The 26,518-nt window shown below is 42.5% G+C and overlaps 1 protein-coding gene across 1 annotated transcript in view; it reads right to left on the minus strand.

Moving 5' to 3' along the window:
- Positions 1-26,518, minus strand: part of Awh (LIM/homeobox protein arrowhead) — a 34,053-nt gene that overhangs the window by 4,568 nt on the left and 2,967 nt on the right. Inside the window, exons 2-4 of the mRNA XM_076807728.1 lie at positions 11,737-12,020; positions 2,021-2,238; positions 486-734 (exon numbers count right to left, since the gene is read on the minus strand). Of these exons, the coding sequence (XP_076663843.1) occupies positions 486-734; positions 2,021-2,238; positions 11,737-12,020 (751 nt within the window). The remainder of the gene's footprint in view (positions 1-485; positions 735-2,020; positions 2,239-11,736; positions 12,021-26,518) is intronic.

The raw sequence follows: 26,518 nt of genomic DNA on the forward strand, positions 1-26,518 counted from the left end.
TTATAACTCGTGAACGGTAAAATAATTTTTTTACCAAATGCTAAATCTAATTAAAAGAAGTAATTTTTGTCTTGAAACTTTTTTCTATCTCTTGCAGTTCGCGAGTTATAACACAAAATCGGAAAATAGCTAAATTTTCAGGGGTTAATTTCATACCCTTCGAGTGAATTTGGGCAGCAAACAAAAATTGCGTTCGAATCAGAAGGAAATTCCCTATATATACATAAAGTTTCAGAATTTTTTGAATTTTCGGGTTCGGGATCTGCCCTTGTAAGTCAACTACTTAAAATTCCTCCTACTTCAACTAACTCAATATTTCCTTGAATTTCACAAATCTGTAGTGTCCCCTTAAAATTTACTTCTAACTCCAAGGAAACATTCTTTCACACAAAATGCCCCTCTGGGCCTGCAAGCGAACCATCGACCTCTAGCCACGCTAAATCGCTCTTTTAGGTAGTGCTAAAAGAAACAAACGCAAGAAGTACCGTGTTGCCCTTTCATTTTGCCCGTGTGCAGATGCTTCTTCTGCCTCGCCCTAGAATTCTGGAACCAAACCTGCGTAACTCTTTTGCTGAGTCCCGTCACATGCGCTATCCTCTCGAGGTCCTGGCCGTCGGGGTTGCTGTCCAGCTGGAAGTTCGCTTGGAGAACGGATAGCTGCTCCTCCGTGAACGTCGTTCTCACTCTCTTCGCCTTGTTACCGCTCTTGTGGCCGCTCTCCGAGTCACCGCCTTCTGCGAAAGTACCAATTAGGGTGTGCCCCACCTTCCGTTCGCCTCTGAATCCTAACCCCCGATCTTTTCATTCGAGCCCAATTTAAAGGGCACGTCGCGCGCCGTCAGCGGATCCGGGGCGGACTTTAATGCAAATAACGGCTCGATGTTGCGCGTGGCGATTACGTGACGATATTATCTGATCGCCGAGCATTGATGAGGAAGTCGGGGGTGTCGTGTCTGTCGCACTTTGCAAGGCATTTCAAGTGGACTGGTTTTTGTTGTGAAAGTCAAGAGGCTTCTTAAGGTGGGTTATGGGTTTAAAAGGGGGCCATTTCGTTCCTTCAGTTTCCAATTTTGTGGAGATTGAATGAAGTGTAAGGTTTCTGTAGACAGCTGTCAAGGATGAATATAGAGTATTTGCTTTTAATAGTATAGTCTTGCTAGTGACCTTCGGTATTTGATGTTAGTGGGGAATTATTAAGGAACGATGGGGAATTGTTAATTAAGATTTAGTAATTTCTGTGTTATGACACTTAAGGGGGTGTACTCGTATGAACCCTCGGAAGATGTGTACATTTTGTGGATTTTTTACAAGTCAACGGCTTGATGAAGATTTCCCGTTCTTTTTACTATCTTTACATAGTATTATGAACTACTTAAAAAAAAATTTCAGTTAAAAAACTATTGTTTTTCGGAAGTCGTATTTAGCCGTTTAAAATCGAGAGACTTTCGGATACGTATGAATAACTTCCCAAAAAACAATAGTTTTTGAACTGAAACTTTTTTTTAAGTAGTCCATAATACTATGTAAACATAGTAAAAGAACGGGAAATCTTCATCAAGCCGTTGACTTGTAAAAAATCCACAAAATGTACCCATTTTCCGAGGGTTCAAACGGGTACACCCCCTTAAGTAAGATAAATGCTCTGAAAACTTAGCTTATGTCCCATTTGAATTTTCACGCATTATATGAAGTTCCAAAACCATTTCTCTCATTTTACTTCCCTCACTACCCTTAATAAATACTTTGCAGTTTCTGGTGTCAATGAGTAACTCCCCAATTTCCGAAATTGACAATACATAAAAAAACTGCAACTGTTCACCATGTTCCTCGACACATTTACTCGTTCATCACTTTCGATGGAAGCGACTGGTCTTTAATAGGGACATTTACTTTACAATTCTAAAAAAATACGTTCGTCTTAAGAACCATCCCCATTGCATATTATAATTAAACAATGCCCGACTTCTATTTCAATACCTTTAACAACAATAAGTGCAGCAAGGTATCTGCACAGTCTCACCATCAGACGAAGTGTTGTTGCCTTCGACGACGTCCAGATAGTGAGCTTTACAGAGCAGCCTTGCATCCAAGAGGGCGAATTGCTCCCCCGTGGAGAGCTGGCGAGAGCAGGCGTCGCAGGCGAAGCAGGCTAAATGATAAACCCTTTCCCTGGCCCTTCGCACCCAATCCCCGGCACCCACGCTGCGCCCACATTTTGCACACTTTGCACCGAACGTCCTGTCAACAGAACAGCCATATATTTATTAGTAACTGTAAAAAGAAACCTGGACTATATTAGTCTCTGCAAAACTGTTTGTAATTATTCAAACGGCTCCAGATTTCGAAGATTGTTGATAGATACAATTAAAGACTTTGCATGACAGATGGGTGATATTAATCATCGTTTTTCATCACTGTCCTTTGCATTTAAAGTAATTTTCTAACTGCTTTTCCAAAATAATTCTGGTGTATTAAACCAAGGGATTGGTATTAATTTCAAGCAGTCACTGTTGGTGAACTGTGTAGTGTAAAATAAAATTTTTACAATGAATGCAACGAATGGGCATGGGGAGCATGGAATCAGCTGCCAGTTTTACCATTTAATTCCTTCGAATACCATGTTTCATTTATTTTCTGGAGAGAGGTTACCTGCTTCCTTTCATATTCTACGGCAGCCTGTATCCCTAATTGAAACAATATTCTACAGACTTTCCTCTTCACATAATTTCCCATTTCAATCCCACTGTCAATCTACCACTACACATGAGCGCAAACCTTCAATCTCGTTCCATGCCTGTCACCCATAAAATCATGCCATCTACAACAAAACAGAAGCAAAAATCTAAAAGAATCAGCAACCGCGGTTGAAATTTGAGAAGCATCAACAGCGAGCATAACTTTGCTCCAAAGCATTCAGCCAGTTCTATTAACATCGCTCTCGCATTTCTACGACCCACGTAGCCACTTCTCCCAGAGACACCATCCCCAGGAGAGTCGTCGGGAATTCCACAGTTTTTCCATATCGAGGCAGCGTGACTAACGATGCCGCGTCCACCGTCCAAGAAAATCGGAGGCAGCCGTAAAGAGTTTGCACGCACGCAGCGCACTCGGCCACCTGCGGCAATGGCGCCAATAAATTCAACGACGGAGCCTCGCAGGAGGACTTAGCTTCCGAGGCGCGTCCTCTAACGAATGTATCCGCGGTGTCCAGCGAGAGGCATTCGAACGGCCACGATTCCCCATGGCTCTGCGTGCCGGTGTATTGAGGTGTCGATAAGCCGGCTATCGACGCGCCCCGGAGGCCCTTTCTCGAGGAAAACCGCCAGTCCTCGGAGATTTCCTGGTGAATCTACTCTCAGGCGCCATTAGTAATCGCCTGGGTAGCAAAGTGGCGGACCGTTGCGTGCGAAGGGACGATATTAATTATTATTCGCGACTCTCTTATCGCGCGCGGGCACACATCCGCTGGGTGTCTAGGAAGATGTTTGCTTGGGTAGTATTGAGATGTTCGGGAAGAGTTGGTGTACCTAATGCGTAACTTTTGGATGGAGTTTGGAGGATATAGTGGTTGATTTTCTGGAGGAACTGCAGGATTAGATGGAGATGATTTTTTTTTAAGGCAGTTCTGAGTACATGGGGTGGGTCTGGAGCAGCGTGCAGAGTTTGCTGTGCAGTGTTGGCACGATTTGGAGAAGGAGAATTAAGGCATGTCACTTTTGTCTGGAGAATCATAACTTAACTAATTAAACTTGCCTAATTTGTACCCCTGCAGCTTCTTTTAACCTAAGACAGTTACACTAGCAACAATAAACGTGTGTAAGGGGAGGTTCCGGTCTAAAAATTGATTTTTTTTACTTCATTTTTCGAATGTTCAACCTTTTAAGAATACGCGTTTAAAAGAATTTTTTGAAATTCGTAAAGTTTCTGAAGTTATAGGCATTCGAGTAGCGGCAAATGTATGAATAACACCCGGCCACTCGGCTCACGTAAAACTTTAAACGCGTTTTTCTCGAACAGTGTTCTTAAAATCGGTGGAACCTGTATCTCGAAAAGTCATCTGATTCGACTGAAACTTTTTTTATTTTGAAGAATATTCTTCTGGCTCTTAGAAAAACCAGTAAAATTAAAAAAAAAATTTGTATTTTTAAAGGCGTTAAAAGGGCGAAAAACGCAGGGAAAAAGTGATTTCAAACTTCAAGTGTCGTTATTTACTAAAAAAATGTCATTTTTTCTGGTCAGTCCACGTGCGAGTTTCGTGCCCTTTAATAATCTGTCATTGTTTTTTTTATTTTAGACCAATGGTTTAGGTGCTACAACCGTTTTGGATGAAGTTTTTGACGCCTCATATTTAACGATTCCCCAGTGCCGTCTGTAATGATCAATTATATAAAAAAAAAAATATTTCTATAGTTCAAGACATCCTTAATAGAATACAATAAGTCTCATTAAATTATATATAGTAGCTTTCCTTTAATTAATTCCTAAATATCTTTCTGACCCAATCGCGTTTTCACTGCTTTGAAAAATTCTCCGATTTTGAACAAAACGTAAGAAAGTTATTGCTACATAGTACGCGTGTGTCTCGCACCTTGAAGTTACGTTAAACGTATGGGTAAACTGGGATGAAAAGTACCGCGATTTGTGGCGGTGGATTTTTCAAAAGCACAGTGGCAGCGGACCCGTTAGCTTTAGAAAACACTGCAAAACTCTCAGCTGCCCTATTTTATTACCACGAAATGTATGCACGGCCGTGGTCATGCTCGCGTGAACGGTCGCGAGGAATAATTCGTGTATACTCCGAGAGTATACTGTATATGTATGCCTACCGTATACCGAGAGAGGGAGAGCACTCCGCCGCGCTGTTAGATAAGGCGTCGCGCACGAACGCGCGTTTACCTGGAAGAGGCAAGGGATACCGGTCGTCCTCTGACAAATAAATGACTACTGGACCCCGAAGCGCGAGCTGCGACTCCGAAGAGTATGTTTGCGTGTACGTAAACTCGCGTGGGGTGTCCGTCGCGCCGTTGCAGAGGGCTGCAGGGGGGGAAAGAACGAGCGCCGCAAGGAGGCAAAGAGGAGAAACGGACGGAGATAAGGAAGAAGTGGAAGGAGCGATAGGGAAGGGGAAGGGAAGAGGGGAACGTGAGAGGGATGAGATGAGAGGGAACGAGGAGAAATCGAGGGAGAAAGGGGTTAATTAAGGGTCAGCAAGGGGTAACGGTGTGCCAGGTGCCAATTATAACGTGTGACATTGTACTGGCTGGATATTTTGTAGACTGATCGATGGAAAAGGTATTCCAGAAATTAGGAGCATCATTTGATTGTGAAAGAAGGGAAGCGCACAGGCTGTTATACAGTTTTAAGTTTCTTGATATTAGCCTTGCTCTTTTGAAATTGTTAATTAGTCTTGGATATATTCGCGTTGGCTTTTTCATTGAATCTTACCCTTTTTGCTACTTCAGATTGTAATTTTCTGTTCTTTTTCTCTTTTTATTATATGGACGGTGTGTATGTAACAAAAACATATTGTTATGTTGGCAAAACATTAGAATACATTGTCAAAGGGACATCTTTTTCAAATCTTTTCAAATTGCTCCTTCGAAGGGGACAAAAAGTTAAAGAAAAAATACACGAGTGAGACGATTTCATAAAACACAAATTTTTAGAACGCAAATTAAATGGGGTGGAAATGAAATTAGAAAGTACGAGATAGTACAAAGAATATATAAGAAAGAAGCTGATGTATGTCTCAGGAAAGTTAAAGAACAGCAAACCAAGAGACTGAAAAGTAGATGGACGAGCAGAAAAGGATGACAAGAGAAATGAAGAATGCAAGAGGTGAAGGATCATATTAGAAAGCGCCCTCAGAATAGAAGCGAAGTCTGGAGGAAGACAGGAAAGTTGAAGGAAGAGAAACTTGGCTCTCTCGTCTTGGAAAGTGATATCCAGTGGCGGATGTTTCACAGCCACTTAGTTCCTTCTTTGCACACACAAACTCATCCCGCAAGAGTTTACAAAGACCCGATGCACGAGCATGGGACATATCCTCTGAGCTCTCCTATCGCTAGCTAATTATAAGCTGAGAAAAAAAATTACAACTCTTCCTCAACTCAGCACAAAGCACAAAATCTATTCACTTAAACCTCCCAATTTAATACTCTCATCAAAAGATGCAAACGTCCTCTTCACACGGAATGAAAACAAAACAAAAAATCAACCCCAAAATTTCAAACACGATAGCTTCCAGTCCAGGCGCAAACTTCTAAACCGCCACTGTCTGCCCCGGAGCATCCTCCCTTCAACGACCCAAAGCTCGCGAGGAGCCAGCCCCGGGGGGACTGCCTCGGAGCTTCGTGGTCCGTTGGAAAAAGCCCTCGGCAGCTACGCCGTTGTAAACGGTAGCCGTGTAGCGGCAAGACACGAGCATGGTACACGACACACGCACGCACAGCCAGATGAATGGCTCGGAAGGTGGGTGTTATGGGTGCACCGAGAGGAGCACCCAGAGGAGCGTCCGCCTGCTAACGACAAGCAGGAGCACGACGGTGTGGCGTTCGCGGGACCGGGAGTCCGGTGTGGTCGGTTGTGCGCGCCCCGACCGGTAATTAAACAACGACTAGCGGCCATTAGCCCATTATCATATTCATGAACACGGAAAGTGCATCCCGATTCCCCGTCCGGTTCCTAAGGCGACGATCCACCTAGGCTGTTTATACGGCCTGTGTTCGCTGGCCCCTCGCCCCGCCGCCCGTCCGCGACCAGGATATCTTATGGGGCCACGCGACTACCCCGGTGGCCCCACCACCCCATTCGACCCGCGGAGAGAAAGCACAGGGGACCGATCGCTGGGCCCACGACCGTCCACCATGCTGCCTCCGCGCTGCACCTCGCGACAACCGCGAGCGGGATTAAGAGGGACGCTCTACGGTGGGAAGATATTTGCACGGGCTCGGTTAGATGTCGGGGGTTGCTAATGGAGCTGATTGTTTCGTATCAGGTCCTGGCTAGATAGAGGCGAAGGCTTCTGCGCGGCGCTGCGACGAGGATCGAGAATACAGGGAATTCGGTTGCACGGCTTGCACGGGGTGGTTTGACCATCCTTCGGGGATGCATTGATATAGGAACGTGGTTGTTGGAGCGGTGTATGGGTTTGAGGAGTGGCTTTGGATATTTGTAGCAGTACCTACTTATTTGTCGACAAGCAAAATACCGCAGCGAAGCGCGGCGGTAGAATAATTAAGAGGAATTACTTTCGCATCTGGGTTTTGAAGTAATTTTGTATGTAATTTCTGGGTAACTTTTGTACGTAGAAACCAAGTTGATATTTAATCGGGCCTCGGAGATATTAAGGAATCCGAGAAAACACATTTTACCTCTTTACACCCCCTTAGGGATGGAATTTATAAAAATTCTTCCTTAGTGGGTGCCTGCGTCATAAAAAACAATGTGGTTTAAAAATTTCACGTTCCTAGATTAAACGGTTTGACTGTTGTGTTCTTATTAACGCAGGAGTTTAACGTGGGGTGCAATAAGGGAGAGTAATTTCGAGTTACGAATTTTGAGTTCTAATAATCTCATGAAATTGAACGACTCGAATGTGCAACTTTATTTTGAACTTTGATGTGCCTGCTATGGCTGGTTTGCAAATGATTAGATTCTGTACACGACACAGGGACTCGTGGTAAACTAGAATAAAATTTAGATGTTTTGGTGAATATATTCGAGTTAATTTGTTTGCCTATTGTCAATTATTAGATGGTCCTAGAACTGTGCTAAATTCTAGCTCTCTTCTAGGCGAAGATAAGAAATTGATGGAGTGAAAAATTAAACGTCATAACGAGCCCTATCCCTTCATGAGTATTCCACGTAGAAAATAATGGACAAAGATCATGTTTAATAATAAAGTTTCCTCTACTTCCGATTGCTCCGAAAATTTAGTATATGAAACGTGGCTAGACAGTTCAGACACGACCACAAATTTTATATCTGTTCATAAATCCAATTTATCGTTTGGCTAAATAGAATTCAAAGGACAATATCGTGTACTGATTATTTATCAAAGTTGGTCGACAGCAAGGGTTTCATTCTTCCTCGCCACGGAAACAATAAGACCCAAGACCTCGTAAGAAGCTTCCCGTAGGGATTAATATCCGTTGTTTTTCACTCGGGTGCACCTCGCGAGCTTCCTTGGGATAGGATCTACATCGGTTATGTCGAAAGAGCCCCACGACCGGCACGGGCTCGCTCAAAATTCAAATCCCTTCCTAGACGTCGGCGTGGGCGTCGACGAGACGGCACTTCTTACAAGCAACGGGTTATTTCTTCGTTAAGAGACAGTAGGATTAAGATCTACGTAGTTTCTGCCTTTCGATATCACTGTACACCTTTCCCTGCTTTGAATTAATGAAACAGAAGCGTATCTCTCTTGCTTGCAACCTGATTCCCATAAATGTCATCGATTGTACGATGTATATTAGTCACACTTTGGTTTGAGTAAAATTAAAAGATACGACTTAATTTTGGATGATAGAAGTTTAACCAAGGATCCTGCGTTGAATACAATCTTCATAATCCATGCAACGCTTTAGCCACAAACTGGACAAAATTATGTAAAAAAGAAGTACTTGAACAGTTATGAAATGCTAAAAGAACTAACAAGGGAAGATCACCAACCCGGAAATTAAATAAATTATGAATCTTTGGGGATATGTAGATGATATATATGCCGGTGATTAAGAAAGTGGTGTAAGTCATGTATTTTTTATTTCGAGAAAATTTAGACTGCTGCGTTTGGGTGTATTAAAAAATATTTTTCCCTTATCGAACAAAATGTTTCACAACATATAAGCTCTTCTCATGTCAAACTTATCAATCATTGTAAGATTTTATGAGTATCCTGGACAAAACTGTGTTTTTTAAACTTGTGAATGCCTCCCTATTTCCAAAACTAGTCAAACGTAGTTTATCGAGCTTCACAACTTAATAAATTTAAAAAAAATTCGAACAAAAGCAATTTTTATTTGCTAATACTTTGCCACTAACAACTTTACCATTTTTGGTAATATATTCTTCATCACTATTTCTCCTAATTTTTCTCACATTTTCAGCATAATTAAGTGTAGGTATTTCGCGCTTCCTTTTTTTCTGTCCACATCTAAGATTAATAATCTCAAGTAATTCAAGAGCTTCGTAAAAAGAAAAAAAGATGGATTTTATTCTTTAAATAAATTTTTATATTCACCTATACAGCGAATTTTATTGAATTAGCATTAAAAATATTTTTATCCCCTGAACCCGGCATCCCCCAAGATTAAATCCATAACAAAAAATGTAAATTACCAACCGATAGTCCCAATTGAAAGAAATAACTTCCATCTGAAAACTTTTTTTCTGTCCCTTCCAGTTCGCGAGATATAACACAAATTCGGAGAATAGCCGGATTTTCAGGGCTGAACTTCACCTCGTTAGAGTGAATATGAACAGCAAAAGAAATTACAGAATACGTATCTACGTATCCTCTACATATCCCCAAAGATTCCTAATTGTTTGAACTCTCGAATTGGGGATCTGCCCTTGTAAGGTTCCCCTTCTCTAAAGACCTTTATTCTGCGATCGATACAAATTTCCATATCTACCATATCAATACTCCCGATAACTCGGACTTCCTCCCCATATCCCTCGCATACCGATAAAAGGCACTTTCAAAAGATTATACCTCGCACGTCCAATAATGAGGCCATTCACCTCGCAGACCAGGCTCGTATATACCAATTACCGTGTATAAGCAGTATTAATTAGGTCACATTGTATCAACACGTCAACTGTGAATCGGGCTGAGCATTTCGGAGGTGGTGTCCCCGTTCCCTGCCGCTTCGACGGGCCCGCGGTATAGTTTCCGATCATTTATCACGGGAGGGCCGAGCGTAGATCGAGAAGGTGGCTTCGCCTCTCTCCGACTCGCTTGTCGACGAGTCTACGGGGTCGTGGATCCTGTCGACCGGGTCATCGTAAGCCAGCATTACGAGGCGAAAAGCACCAGTCAAAAAAATTACGCGGCGGATTCCTCCGGACCTCCCGCACACACGGCTTCGCCTGCCCGAAAAGACAGACGGCTTGAAAAATCTGGCAACTGTCTTCAGAGACGCCGACGCCGTTGCGAAATTTCTGCCCGCGCGCGCGCGCGGTGGATCGAACGGTATTATACGCGTTATGAAATATCTCGCTCCTCGACGGTTGATATTCCGGTGAATCATTATTTTCATTGTCCTTTCGATTCGCGCGGAATGCTGGGGATTCTTTCTGGTGCAATCAGGTCCTCGGTGACTTGTTTACAAGCGCGGTGTGTTGTAATTGATTATGTAAATCCGGTAAGTGAAGTTTGTACGAGATTTGAGGGTAATTTATTGGGTATTGGAATGATACCAAGACTGAATTGCTTGATTTTTTTATATCGCTATAGGTAATCCTTGTGGCGAATATTGAGAATATTTCTGTGCTACGTTTATTTCATTTGTGAGTACCTATATGAGTAATGTAGGTGAGCTGGGGTGGAAATGGGGAGAAGGGTATGAAAAATCGTTGTTTTGAAATATTGGTCTAATAACTTGAAAATATCTGCTCAGTACAGAAGTATTGAAATATTATTGTATATTATTTTTGTTGAAATATTTCTGTTCTATTTGAACATTCAAGTCACTTCACACATTACTCAGCTCTAGGAGATTTTTTAAATTTTATGGAGCTTGGCAATCTAAATATAAGTCTGACATTTGTCACCCAAACGAAAGAATTACTAGGCTTCCAAGATTCGTGAAAATTTAAAATCTTCTTGAGATTCGAGTAATACTCAAAGCGACTGAAATTTTTACTGTCATTATTTAATATATTCAAAGTGTTTTAAAGCATCTGGACACCCTTTCCTTTGCGCAATATTATTCCCCTCGTTTGACTTGAAAGGACGATAATTTTGCAGTACAGAAACATCGAAAAATAATGGATATCACGTAAACTCACTTCACTCGATTTCTTTCCTCGCGGGACTATACACTGATTTCCGTGTTCGATAATGCAGACAGCGATACTGGTCGCACGTCGCGATCGGATATCGCGATATACGTGATTTAGACGGGCCGGTGCACAAGCCAGGTGACCGGATCGTTTGATTGACAGTTGGATAAACACGTTGGAAAGTCTTCGGCTCGGACGGCCTGCGCACAATCGACGAGTCACTTCGAACTTCTCTCGCTTACGATCGGCCTCCCTATACTTTCTTGACCTTCCTCCCTACGAAAATATTCGAAAGCGCGCTTGCCACGATCGGCTCGCTATCGAATAGCGCAACACCGTCTCGTATGTCGAACAATGTGTCTTTATATCAACTCGAATCGTTTATAATAACACCCTTTCACGAGGGGAATATATTGGTTTTTAAGCGTCCCGAGGTGTCACATTTCGAAAAAAAAGAAATTTTATATTCCTGTTAATTTGGATCTTTAAATAATGACGACTTAGCAGTTACAGTTGTCCAAGTTTCACTGACAATTATCGACTTACGGATTGGCAAAGATAGACTTATCGAATTAAGGATTGGTGGTGGGGGTAGCTTGAAAAGTATGGGTTTGTCGATAATTATTTTCACGCAGTTCTGTAGATATAAAAAGGAGATGCAAATTTTGTTTAAACTGCTTTTCGATATCGCCCAACTCTCGTGATATGCTCGTGATATGTTTCACTTACAAAGCGTAGTCGTGCCTGCAGTAGAGTCGCATGCCCTTCAGGAAGCAGGAGTGCTGATCGTGCAGTGGCCTCGCACAGGCACAGCATCTCAGACACCTCGAGTGCCAAGTTCGCCCGCCGACGCAGAGAACAGTACGCTCGCGGACGCGTTCCCCGCAGCCCCCGCACTCCATCACGCTCGGGGACATTTCCGGTCCGATCAGGCCGCCGGTGGTTTCAGGAGCACCGACACCCGGACCTGTGCCCTCGCAGACACTGTCACTCGTCATGTCCTCCACTTCTGTCTGCAACAGCGGATAAACATGCGTTAGGGTGTACCGAGCAATACCGAAGCTTCTATCGCGCATGCTCCAACAGAGAGGAAGGTGGCCGGAGTCGCCTGGCCCCGCTGTTCCACGGTTCCAATTTTTATGCTGTAAGGAGAGGTGTCTAGGTTAACGATCACTTTTTTATGAATTTTTTTGGCCTTTGGGTTTGAGATTATTAAATTAATTGTATACAGCGTTAGGTCTGAACTGTCACCCCCGTCTAGTACTTTTAATAATAATGATAGGTCTGAAATAGAATACATCCACCTGGGGAATACATCGCGGGACACCCTGTATAGTTTTGGGGGTTGATAATTTTAAAATTGTGGCGTTAGTGCCGAGGGGTTGGAACACCATCAAGTTCCTGTTTGTGCTCCTCAGGGTCTTTTTTCAAAGATGCGTATTCGTTTCGTTTGATTTCGCACGTTCGCCTGCGACAAGGTCAAGGCTTCCCCGATAACTTGCCCATATGCAGGGCTCTGCCACCCTATCCTACATTCAATTCAACCAGCAAACTATCGGATGTTCTTGTCACGAAAGCAGCCGCGCGTTTGATGGATGCGTCTGTCGCGATCAATCTGTTTCAACTTGGTTCGCTACGGGTGCTATGTCATACCCTTTCCTGTCCTTTCAGGAACTCATACACCGCGTTCTATTCTGCACATTCTGCGACTTCCTTTTAACGACGACTTGCAACTTCTGCGTGTTTCTTCGTCTGTATTTACCTCCGATGAAACTTCATAAATCGTTGCTCAACAGTTACTGTGCATTACCGTAGCACGTGTTTCTAAATGTTCAAAACTATGCAAGGTGCACGTTGACTTATTAGAAGAACCTCGAAGGCAAAGGTCTACTCTATTTCCCTGTGGCCTAAGTAGTCTTGCGTTCTTAACGGGGTATACTCGTTTGAACCCTCGGAAAATGTGTACATTTTGTGGATTTTTTACAAGTCAACGGCTTGATGAAGATTTCCCGTTTTTTTTACTATCTTTACATAGTATTATGGTCTACTTTAAAAAAAAGTTTCCAGTTAAAAAACTATTGTTTTTCGGAAGTTATGCATACATATCCGAAAGTCTCTCGATTTTAGACGGTTAAACGGTGGCCTCAACCCTCTACCGACAAAATTCAAACACCCATCAAAATCTCCATTCCTCCAACCAACCACGCCAACCAAATGTACCCTCCGAACTTTAACAGCAACTCAACCAAAAGAAATCCCATGGTATTGCCGTATCGTGATCCCAGGACCTCCGCCCAAGCCTTCGTCCACCTTCAAGCCCCAACAGCGATCGCCCAAGTCCCCGCTAATTCACAGTTTACAGACACGACGTGTCGAATGGCGAGGCCCCGGTGAACGATCCGGCAGGCAGCTGGTCAAGCGAAAAGGGCACCCCGCGGGGAACGTTACACGTTGGCAACATAACCGCGAAGCCAGGGTGGAAGGTAGCAGCCCCCCAGAATCTCGTATACGCTCCCCCTTCGATGTGGTGACACGCATGCCCGTGCCCTCGCGTACAGCTTTGTTGTGCGCGCAAGTCCTCGCCCCCCTAGCGCCCTGCCACCGGGTGTAGTGTACGCGACCGGCCCACCCCTTCGCATCCCCACGGACGTGGCATCCATGGGCGCCGCGTTACGCCAATGGGACGCGTAAATGGGCAACCGAGGCATCCAGCCGCCTCCGAACATCTCTGTCATTGTGTCGGCGACCTTGTTACGGCAACTCCTGTCGGATCGACGGCGTTAGATCGACCACCGGCTAAATGATCTTCGAACGAGGGGGGCGTGTCGGGTAAATAAACTTCCGGCAAGGGGGAGGCTGCGCAGGGGTGGCTCGTTCTTTGGCACGTCGCTGTCGATGGTGTCGGACGGGTGCGAGCGTTATGACTGCTTGAATGTTGGAACGGTTTTGTAGCTGTGGAAGATGTTTAAGGGGTTACATCCACCTAGAAGTACGGAAAAAGCATGCAAGTTCAGGAATTTTTTTGGGGAAAAGTATAAGTGAAAATCATACACAATGTTTTTCTACTAAAAGATACATCTTTTAACTATATTATTCTAAATTTTCAGGAGATATTATTATTATTAACTAAAGGAGATATCGGCATGGATGTGAGTCGTGTTTTTTTTTAAGCATTAGCTGGTGGACATTCCCTAGGCCAAACGATGCATCTGAAAGCAAAAGTTCAAATAGATTTTTAAAATAAATAACATTCAGAAGTACCCAACTGACGGTCTCATATTTTTAAATTTTGCTTCCAATTTTGCAATAATGGAAATACTTGCAAAGCTTTCTTGAAAAAAAAGAAAAATTTTTTCCACGAAATTCGATATTTGAATTTCAAACGATTGACCTTTTTTTACCAAAATACAATATTAAAATTCAGATAACGTCAGGGACTTCTGTAACTTATTTATTTTTAAAATCTATTTGAATTTCTGCTTTCAGATGCATCGTTTGGCTTAGGGAATGTCCACCAGCTAATGCTTAAAACAAACACGACTCACATCCAAGTCGATATCTCCTTTAGTTAATAATAAAATCTCATGAAAATTTAGAATAATATAGTTAAAAGATTTTAGTAGAAAAACATTGTGTATGATTTCCACTTATACTTTTCCCCAAAAAAATTCCTCAACTTGTATGCTTTTTTCCTTAAGGGGTTACATACATTTGACAGGTCGAGACATACTGTTAGCTTTATGAATTATTTTTTCATATAAGAAAACGTTATATTTAAGAATCAAGACATACGAGTTGTTGTGTATAAATTAAGCTCTATTCTGTTAAAAAAGAAGTTATGACATATATTTTTGGTACCGCAAATATGAAGAGGCCTAGAGAGAAGGGGCATCAAGTTTATTTTTTAAGAGAATACAGCTTAATTTATACAAGAGAAGGTGCATGCCCTGATTATTAAATATAACGTTTTTTAAATGAAAACTAAAATCATAAAGATAACTCTATTTTCCGACCTGACAAATCCCGGGTTGGTAGATTGGTGGGTGTCCAGAATAGACCATCACTGCATCAGCTTCATCAACTATTCTTCGCATTTTCTCGTTTGAAGCAGAGGACCAACAAGTAGCTAACACCGAGATATCTTAACACAGAGTTCCTATTTTTTATCCCTATTTTAATGAGACAAATGTCCCCTACCTTAGACTTCACTTATTGCCGCCCAGTTTGAAACTGTTATTGACGCTTGAAGTGATTCTTTGACAATTATAAGACTTCTCTGCAAGTAGAATGCTATTTTAAAGAATCAATCCACCCTGTACAATATTGAAAGTGAATTGATCTTCTTTGAAGAAGATTTCAGAGCACGGAGTCTTCGTGGACGGTTCACTGTCGCCTCATCGCAGCGCCGAGATCGTCCTTGTGATTCGCAGGCTTTTTGATATCCGAAGGCATATATTACGCTAATAGCCGAAAGGAGTTCTAATCCTTCGTTTTACGAGCCCGCCTTGCATGCAACCGCGGCTCGTTATTGTCACCTATAACTATCTCTCTCTCTCTCTCACTCTCTCTCTCTCTATCTATCTATCTATCTCTCTTCTTGCCCAACCTTGTGCGGTGTGGGTGTAGATGCTGCGCCCTTTAACACAGACCCATGTGCACGCGTGTGCAGCTCGAAACGCGAGCAATATTTTAGCAGCGGATTTATTACGACGGAAGAAAAGACCCGAAGCTGGAAGATTAACGACGCGACTCGCAATAGAACCGGCGCGGCGGTGCAAATTTCTAATCTCGCCGGAGCGCGTGGGCACACCGAAAATTACGCTTTCATTGCGGGCCCAGAGGAAGTTGCAGCAATTGTATGAACGCTGCGAGACAAATGACTGGAAAATTTCAATACACTCGATTTAGGAACGTGCGAATAAAATCAGAGGACCCGGATTTAGTGAAGAAATATCTATGACGGCGTACCTAGTTGATCATTTCAACAGAGTTATTTTTCTTGGAATTTGTAAATAAAGATACGTACTAAATGTTTACCAGTTCATTGCTCAGGAGGTCGAGTGCGTGAGCAAACTTAATGGGGGGAACGTGTTGTATTAAATTCTGAAAGAAACCCTGAAAATCACGCTGCGCTTTCAACCCCCGAATGCTCCATTCGCCATCGGAAGAATCCTCCACCACAAACCGTCCTACTGTGCAATTACTACAGTTAATTACACCCCCGGGGATGATCACTTCCCGCCCTTTGGACTCGTGGCTTCGAACTCGAGGCATTCTGAAGGCTTCTGTGCCAACCACAACGACACAGCACGAGATCCGCGCACGGTTAGGACGTGCGAACATTTGGTTGGTTATGGTCGGTGGTTAACCATACGTCACAGCCGACCCCACAATGGTGGCGCACGGGAGGTTACATAATACCATTGTAACGTAATACCTGCAAGCCGTAGGTGCTGCCCCTATACCTACAAGCTAACGCTCGTGTGTGCGCGCGCGTTGTAAGGTTCTGCACGCGGTACCCATCATGGAGAGACGCGTCCTCGTCACAGGACCAGCCCCATGAGTTATGGTGAACGAACGGCATACCCTCCCATTTGTACTCGGCCCAGACTCTCCCAAAGTTGCTTCCTGCGGTCGCACGGCATGCCAGGGGCGTGATTTTCAGGGTTTGTTATGAGAATGATGAGCGGAGAGAGGAAAGCTTCGATCTGCGAGTTTGGAAAGAACGATTTCATTGGTGGTTACTTAGTAACGAATTTGGCTATTTTCTTCTGGTGTTTGAAGACCTCTGGACCCTCGTAGACCAGAGGTAATATCGTAATCTGTATTAAGTGACTAAATCAAATACACGTATAAGAAAAATCCCAATAAACATCACTACCCAAATTGCAAATATTTCCGAATGTAGAAACACAGAACACACGTCGCCCTTTCGACACCTAAAGGCACGCCACCGTATCCTCCATAAAACAGTTTACAACTCTTTCCTATTGGCCGTCGAAGGACGCCGCGGTCCATTGAAATATTTGGCGCCCAGATGGAATCGATACCCTCAACCACTCCACATAATCCGATCTGCGGACTTAGAGGAGAATAATCCCGCTTCCTTCGCCTTATTGCCTTATTTACACAAAGGTGGATCGGCGATACGGTTCGCAGAGAGGCGAATAGAGAGGACTGGTACACCGGGTTTGTACACGCCTCTATTCAGAGACGGCCACGAGGCCCCATTCTTGCCTGTCGAGTGGTTTCGGTTTCGGTCCCCTTGTCGACGGCGAACCCACCACCCGGGTATGACTTTCAAACCTGAAAGCCTGTCGACGGGAGGTCCTCCGGGGGTCCCGCTATGGGGTTTCCTACGGCATTCGCGGCTCCGTGTCACTTTCGGTCCGCGACACGGTGTCCATTGAAACCGATACTTCTTTCCCTTCGTGTCGCCTGTCTACGGCCACGATGTCACTCGGCCTGGGCACTACACGCCACCGGTAATAACGATAATGCTCGTCCCCACTGGCAACAATGAGCGTAACTTTCAGGGACTTGGCCGGGGCCTCTTCTCGGCCCACCTTTTACTGCCGCCGGAGATCTGATGGGAATTTCATTTTGGGTAAATTGAGGTGGAACAGGAACGTGAAGGCAGGGATTGCGAGTTTGGATTACGAAGCTGTTTGGTGTTATAGGTATAGGTGTTTTAAGGGGGGATTCCCGTGTAACAGCTCCCGAAATTTATGAATTTCTTTTGAAAAAGGTATTGTTAATGTTGCATTAAACTCTTTTGGGATATAAGGAGGCACCTTTAAACTTGTAGAATTTTTTTTTATGAAGATCCTTCTTATTATTTATTAATTATTGTGGAATCGTGTTAACATCTGCGACGATGTTGGCGTCCTGACGTAGCACCTGTCTAGCACCACTCACAGTCATCTGATTACTAAAAGAAGAAAATTTTCTTAAAGTTAAATAAATTACCCTGGGACTGGACGTAAAATTTTAATTTTAGTTTTTATTTATAATACTTTTTTCGTCCATATAAAGAATAATATGAAATATTTGTCTAGGGAAAAAACTTCCTTTTTCTTTCAAACGCTATAATTCTTTCAATTTTTCATTTTGTTTCTTTGAAGTGGGCCAATCCCAGTGTAAACTATCTAACTTTAAGAAGCTTCTATTTTTTTTGCAATCAGATGACTGTGATAGGTGCTACACATCCCGCTAACAGGAGTTGCATCGTCGAAGCGGTGGAAAATATTCCACAATAATTAATAAATAATAGGAAGGATCAACATAAAAAAAATATTTTCTGCAAGTTTAATCATGCCTCATTATATCCGAAAAGAGTTTAATCCAATATGGCAAACAGTTTTTTAATAAAAAAATTCTTAAATATCAGTTACTTTTGGGGCTATTAGACGAGATTCCCCCCTTAATGAGGTGGAAGAAATTGGGAACAGATTATTAGAAGAATATGTTTTGCAATTAAGAATAGAATTAACGAAAGGGTGAAGAGTTTGGTGGACTCTTAACAGCTAATCATGTTTCAATTTTTGTGAAAATCAGTAGGAAATATTTATTGCACGCATAAAGTGATTCGTATCGAATTTATTTTAGTCAAGATACTGAACTACACGTTTTTGTAATATTTTCCTAGGAAGTAGGTAATAATAAGAAAGGTACCTATAAGTGACATCGTGTTTATTCGAGTGACGAAATAAGTATTTCCAGAACTGTAATGTTTCATATGTGAAAGATTTCGTATTCTTAGGATATTCTATTTTCTTCGAATTGTCAGTCATTTTTTTACAGTATCAAGTGTCTTTAATAAATAAATGTTTAATTATAGGAGGAATTGCAATATCATAATTAATTTAGAATATAATAACATAAATTTTGAGGATGTCTTACATTTTTTACCATATCTATTTCTTCCCACTTGAATAATCTACAAAATTCAATCATTCAAAACTTCATTTTTTCAGAATAGTGAGATGTTTTAATGTAAAAGTGACTCAATGCCCCCATGGATAAAGTTGAAACGTTGATTCCGATACAACGTCCCAGTTTGTTTAATGCCACACGATCCCCCGCCTTCACACGCTCCTCGTGCGCGCGGGCGCGCGACTACTTTCCCTTGGAGGATTCTCTGTATTCCACGGACACGAGGCGTAAATTCGTTTCAGCTAGGAACAAACACGCGAGCCAATTAGAAATGAACACTTTATAGCAGGCTCCCTCGATCCGAGAAGGTCGCTATCTAACAGAACTTATCTGTATTCACAAGTTCTCGTTAGAGGAATTTATTAGTTTATGTGCTTCTGCAGGGGTTGCGCTGCCAAGTAAATACTGTCCACCTAGTGTACTCTTTTCGTTCATCGTTTCCATGACAAGATCTAATGAAATTAAGTTATACGCTCTGGAAGCAATTCAACATTAATGAACCATTTCTCAAAACAAAGGAGGAAATAGCTCCTTAAAAACATTCGCTCTTAAAAAATTAGCCAATTAAAACACTATTCATAAATGAAACCAATGTTCTTCCAAATCCAAATCTCGACTAAATAGAACAACACAATACATTTACCTACTAAATTTAAATAATGACGTTCTTCCACATTCAGTAACAAAGCCATTTTATAGTAGTTTTCAAAAGAAAATTGAAGCTCTGCAGGGTAACAATAATAATATAGTATCATTAAACAAAATTATACGTAATCTTAAAATTTATACCCTGCGCAGACATGTAAATAAAAATATAAATTTTAAACTTTCCTTTGACCATCGCTTTAGAACTAACAAGTAGCTTCCTCCAAAATGCAATCACACAAAATCCACCCCTCCTGTTCCTCCAAGGCTCAACAACAATTTAACCAACCATTCGCAATAACCCGTCAAGAAACAACTGACCGAAGGAGATCGAAAGCCCGACTTGAGTGGAGAGCTCGAGAGAAAAAAGAAAGGTGGTGTACTCTCCAGGAAGAGAGGACTCGGGACTTCCTGGTGCGAACAAGAACGGGGCTCGTTCCCTTCTTCCCGAGGGGCCTTTCGTTCGTTTTCTTTCGCATCTTCGGGGCCCAGGTGACAAGTTGACAAAGTGGCCCACTACGGGCATCCGTCTTTCGGCCGTTCTTTCAAACCGATACCTCGCCACTCCGCCGCAGCGGAGGGACAGAGGCGCGTGAAAGAAGGACGCTATCCGCCGGAAAGTAATGCTCCTCGGGCTTTTTGTGTGTTTCGAGCGGCTTTTCGAGTGGCACTGGACGAAGGGCACGAGCCTCTTCACGCCTTCGTAGAAAACTCCACCATTCCCCGTTCCCCGGCAAGAAAACGATCCCCCGCGGGCACAATGGTCCGTGTCCGTTCAAGGAGCCGCCGTCAGCCACTCGAGATCTATTTAAATCGCCATCCGATTTCTGCTTTTCGCACGGCACAATGTCCGCCAGCTCCGGCTCGCTACGCATCGGCCACCTTCGGTGTGTTACCGTGAATGGCAAGGGTAGGGGCTGACGGGTAGGAGATTCGTCTCGCGATTAGCTCGAGCCACGTACTAATAGCCCCTGAAGCCGATCCACGGGGGAGGACCAGTGACTCCCGGGCATCGAGGGTGCAAAGATGCGACCAGCTTTCATTGCCGGAGATACAGTTAAGTGGCGTTTAACCCTTGGACTGCGAATGCAGGGTACGTACGGTCATTTCGATATACCTAAGTGTTCTTTCGAAGAATATTTTGTTCACCTTCAGGGAGTATTCGATCAGAATTTTTGAGGAATTCTTCTGGGTCAATCGGGGTAATATGTCACTTCTAAATAATTTTTTTAATAATAAACGGATGGCGTTACATTTGCACTAATTCCGTTCAATTTAGGGCAATTGATAAGACGACAATAGATTTTGGCCTTCTTTTATTTTCAGTAAATCCTGGTAAGTTATAAAAGTTTCGTCTTGATCTAATTTCACCCTGTAACTAGAATGCAAGATTATACATTCGTGTGAACAGTTCTACAAAAAATCAATAGATTATGACAGAGTATACTGACAAACGAATTTTATAACGTCTCGCACATCCGTTAAAACTATGTACTTTGTGGAGAGATTTTCAATCCTTCTTTTTATGGCAGTGTGGAGTAATATGCCACATATCTTTGTAACTCTTTCTATTTAATGCCATCGAGTTGCTTTTTCGGATTAGAACCATGCCTAAGAAGTGTGTACGGACTTCAAACCGCGCGGCTGGGTCAGAAGAAAGTTTAAAGGAAGCCATTTGAATGGTGACGGTGGCTCGTACTACAATATAGAAGAAATTTTGAGAATGTAGATATTTCTGATGGCGATTCGACTGATGCAGAAAATAACAACTACTGTGTGAACTGTATTATTAGCATAAAAAAGGACTTAAATGTGACTGGGTAAAAACTACTTTTTGCAAAAAGTGGGTGCGTGAAGACTGCGTAGAGATTGGAGACTGTTTAGTTTGTAGGAAATAGCTACTTTTCCAAATATATTTTACGTTTCACTGAGTTCACATACTTGTTATTAGGTACTAATAACTTGAATAGTTTAAAATATTGTTGGTTCTCAAAAATTTTAGTGATTAGTTCGCACTTCATAGCCTGTGGCATATTACCTCATACCTTGTCCACTTGGGTAATATGCCACTTTCGAGGACTTTTGTATTTGCACGTTTCTCATTGAACTATAAAAGTTACATACCTCTACTTATTAGTCAATACACAGAATTAATTACACTTTCGTATGGTTTTATCCTTTTCCCTGTATCTACTTATACCTGCGAGATATCTCCTTTCAAAGTTAACCGTAGCATATTCCCCCGAATGACCATATTATACAGTAAGTCTACAAGTTTGTTTTGTGTACTTATTATCTAGGAAGTCATTTTCACAGTGTTGTATTAAAAAGCAAGCAACGTTCATTAAGATAAAGATCCAAAAATTTGATCCATTGGATCAAATTTGAGGGAATACCTCCTTAGGAATAAAAAAAGAGAAAGGTACGAATTTGAGACCCAGGAGTACACGTGCGACAAACCGTGGAGGTAGTCTGTAATTATTAGGGTTGCTTTAGGACAGTGTCTTTGGTGAGTCAATGAAAATATAGCGGACTCTTCGAAAAGAACAAAAAGTACATTTGACCACGTGTCGCGCGAAGACATGCCTAACTGAATAAGTAGTTCCTTCGGCCGAGGCGATGAAATCGGAATCGCAGTAGGTACCTAATTACTCGCACCCTGGTTTCATTTATTCACAGCCGTGCGTGTGCAGAACTGCAGACACACGTGGCACGAATCGACTCGCAGATCGAGATTAAATGAAAGGAAAAAAGAATTATCAGCGAGAGCTCTAGATCTGGATAATAAATTGATTCAACGGGCCCATGGAAACGCGTCACATTAACATATGTTTGCGTTTTATTAATAGAGTGCCAGAAGTGTGGCTCGATTCGTTTTGCTTGCGCTGCTATCGCGATATATTATCGCCTCCGCCTTTCTTTTCCCTTCCCTTCTCTATTTTCAATTCACGGAATACGCACTTTGTCATCGGCCCGCCGACGTTTCCTCCGCGCGGCCGTGGCGGAATAAAATTCTTCCCCCGATTAGCATAACCGCCACATTTGGCCAGTACGCGCGCCAACGAAGGTGTATCGTTCCCATTATTATTCGTCCACGCCGACGAGCCTCGTCGCGAGGGTAAACGATCAAAAAGAGCGGCTATCCGCGCGGATCGCGCCGTCGCCATTTACATATCGCACCCTTGATACATTAGTACGTCGTTGCGGAACTGGCGAAATCAAGGAAAGGGCAGATCGGCGGGAGAATTTTTAGATGAATACTGTGGGACACCAGCCGCGAGAATTTGTCATCTTCGGTTCAGCTTTATCAATCGAGGATTTGATTAATCGAAGGGTCTATTATTTACGCACTTTATTAACGGAATGCTGTATTATTCAAGAGCTTGGATATTCAAACATATTGCAATTCGGATTTTGTATTAAATACGTATTCGAACGGAGCTTGTCCTTATAAAGCATCCCCTCTTTCTGCTTGCAGTATTGAATAATCAATGTCACAGAAATAAGTATTTTATTATTTGAAAATTTCCTTTTTCGAACACTTGCTTATTTTTATTAGCTTAGGTAACGAAAGCTGCATTCTGCAGAAATGAATAGGGGTGAAAGTACTAACAGCAATGCGGTGAAAGGACACTCGCTTCAAATATCTTTTAAGAAATGTCCTCTTTTACGGTACCTACTCACAAAACTCGATAAAACTTATTGGACATCATGCTATTCCTCACTTATTATAGCGTAACTATATTTTCTCTGTGGTAGTTCTTCGGTAATCTATTGCCTACCTACCTATGGAAAAGCGCGGCACGTTATGACTATTTTATTATGGAATCCATAATTTCGTATTAAGTAACAATTAAACGCCGGCTAACGCGATATCGAGGAACGCTGTTAGGTATATTATCACGGTATCCACGAGCGGCGGCGGTCCCTCAAATCAATTACACGAGGGAAGAATGCAGGACAGTGGAAACAGACTTCGTGGGTAATAGTTCATCGGGCGTTAAGTAAATGGGATCGATAAAGCAGAATTAACGTAGGGATTTCGTGAGATCAGGGAAGATTAATGGTGTAAAAGGGCACGCGGATCTAACTCCTGTCCCGCGTAAAACGGATCATCCGGAGTTACGATCTATGGGATCGGCGACACGTTCAATGATGTCGGCTCCGAAACTTGGGACAAACGCTTTCCTAGATTTCGTTCGAGCTTCTACGGCACAGAGCGCGGTATTTCACGTTCTTCGAGACCACTCAGTATTTTAATTGAAATTACATCTACTTTGCTTAAAACCATTAGGCTTTTTATTGCGGTTCCTTTTCTTCCTCGGGAATAACCGAGATTCTAGTATTGTATATTCACACGAACCTACCAATCTCAAATCACAATCGTATACCTCACACAAAATACTGCACGATCAACCACAATTCGATTCCTTCTTCAAAATCACCTTTTACAAACTGTCAGAAGCCAACTTTCAGCACCAACTTCAATTCATTTAAAATTAACGATTCTAATTCCCCTACACTAGGTAAATCATATCACCTACCCCAGTTACAAACACTTTTGCGCCCCATTCTTACTATCCTATTATCCAGATCTAGCAAGGCTTCGAACTTAATTCAAAATCACTGCCTCTCCTCTCATCCTTCAAAGCAGTTTCTAATATCTTTCAATGTCACGCGTCGACCTGCCACTGGCATTTAATAACCACCCCCGTCCCTCTGTCTCCGTTCCTGTCGCCTTCGCGGTCTCCTTGCTCCGTTCGAGCACGAGTCCTCTAAAAACGGAGTCATATAACTCCGGATCAGGCTGATGCGCCATTTTGCGCCTTACGCCGACAATTTACTGGACCACACACGCGCTGGGTGCCATCTTGAAAGGTCCTTTCGCGTAAGGATTCGCGTATATAGGGCCCTTTCCGCGTGGGACGACGCGCCCCGTCTCGCATGTGATCTTACAGGTATTTACGATCTCGCCTGTCCTCTGCGTAGGTATATTTTATAAATATCCACGGCTGGGCGCGCGACTGTTATTTAGCGTGGCATACGTCGCCCTTACAACCCCCGAGAAACACCGAGGCGGACCTACCTTTCCTCCTCATTTTTTTACAGCTTTAAATAATTGGAGCATTCTTGTCTGGAGAATTAATCAGACAGAGGTGGAAAAAAATTCTGTGGGAAGGTAGGAAGAAAAATGGGTTGCTATATTTTTCTAAATTCTTCGCAACACTTCTACGTTTCCCTCGCGTTACACTAGTGCAAAATGATTCTCCAAACTAAATTCGCTAAATGCAAATATATTATAAAGTCAGAGTACCTATTATAAAGTGAGAAAACCCTAAGTAAGTAGTTTGCAAAACGTTACTTTCCTCTGTGTCTACTATTTGACAAGCTCTGCAGTCTACAGCATTCGATATTTTAAATTTGTGGTAGAATCTTGAGAATCAATAAAAAGTTCATATCCCAGTATTCAATTATACTAAACCAATAGCTTCTCCAACTCTTTTACGCTGCAGGTACATATGGAACTAGCAAACCGGCCAAAATGACTGGTTTTAAATTTGGTAATACCTAAATTTACCATTTTTAAGTACCTTTGAAAAAAGTAGTGTAAATATGTATAATATTAAGTATACATTTTTTCATAATATGACTACTTAAATAAGGTTTATTTTCTTTGCATAATTTTATAAATAACCAGTCATTTTGATAGAAACAGGTATCTATATAGGTACATTAGTTATTGTCAATCCTTCTAATGTTAATAACACGATTCTCCATCCAGTGGCGCACTCAGGATTTACTCTTGAGGAGAGCCAAGTTAATTGAATAAAAATATTTCTAAAGCATAATCAATAAAATTCATTAGTCGGTTATAAAAATTTATTTAAAGAATAAAATCGAATTTTCTTTTCTTTTTACAAAGCCCCTTCCTTGGGGATGCCAGGGTCTAGGACCCCCTCTGGGTGTGCCGCAGACCCCCAAATAAAAAAATATCCTATTTAATTCACTTAAGGGGTCTCCCTACCATGACAGCCGAAAAATGATGCGAACTTTGGGAATTTTTTAAAACAAAACCATTAAATATATTTACTTCCAGCTTTGTGGCTTTATTCGTAATTTTACAAAAACCGACTTAGTTTTAGTAACAACGAGAACGAGAAATCTACAGAAGATATATACCAAGTTTGGAGTAAATCGGGTGATTGGTTTTCTAGATATGCTAACCAATTCGAAAATCATCGTTTTGAGAACAACGCGTTTAAAGTTTTAGGTACCGTTTTTATTTCAATTAAATTTTTTTAAAAGTTACCTAAATATGTACAAATATAGGCACAAAGTTTTCAATTAATATAATTTGAGGGTTTCTCTTAAAAAAAATCAGGCCGTCAAAGTAGGGAGACCCCTTAACAAAAATCTCGCTACCACTGGATTATCATCAATCTTCACTGACCCACGTGGCACAGAATATTCTAAAACTCATCTCCACCTCCCGCCCCCCCAAAAATCATCCGCAGAAGCTTTTGCGCGCCAATAATCGAGTGCCTGTACAGAATGGTAGCCATCGATCGGCAGGCTCGATCACTTAGACATTCAATGTCTTCGATGCAGCATTCCGATTCGAGGCAGCGACACGCATCGATGCCTCGGTGACAACGGGGAAAAGCTCATCGGGTATGCGCCCGAGTAGCGGGCGTTCGACGATATTTAGCATACGGAGGGGGGAGTCGGCGGAGGTGACACGCGATCGACATCCCGACAAGACAATCGCGCGGAACGATCGAGCGTAATCCGCCACCTCTATTTCGCGTCTCGTCGACCGCGCCTAGCAATACGTCGGAAGCAGCTCCGTGGTTGGCCGCCGTTCGCTCCTTTATCCGACTTCCATCGGGGATTCCCCGGCATCCGTTCGCGCTGCCCCTTTTTTGCAATG

This window comes from Andrena cerasifolii, chromosome 3 (assembly GCF_050908995.1).
Source record: "Andrena cerasifolii isolate SP2316 chromosome 3, iyAndCera1_principal, whole genome shotgun sequence".
Classification (NCBI taxonomy): domain Eukaryota; kingdom Metazoa; phylum Arthropoda; class Insecta; order Hymenoptera; family Andrenidae; genus Andrena; species Andrena cerasifolii.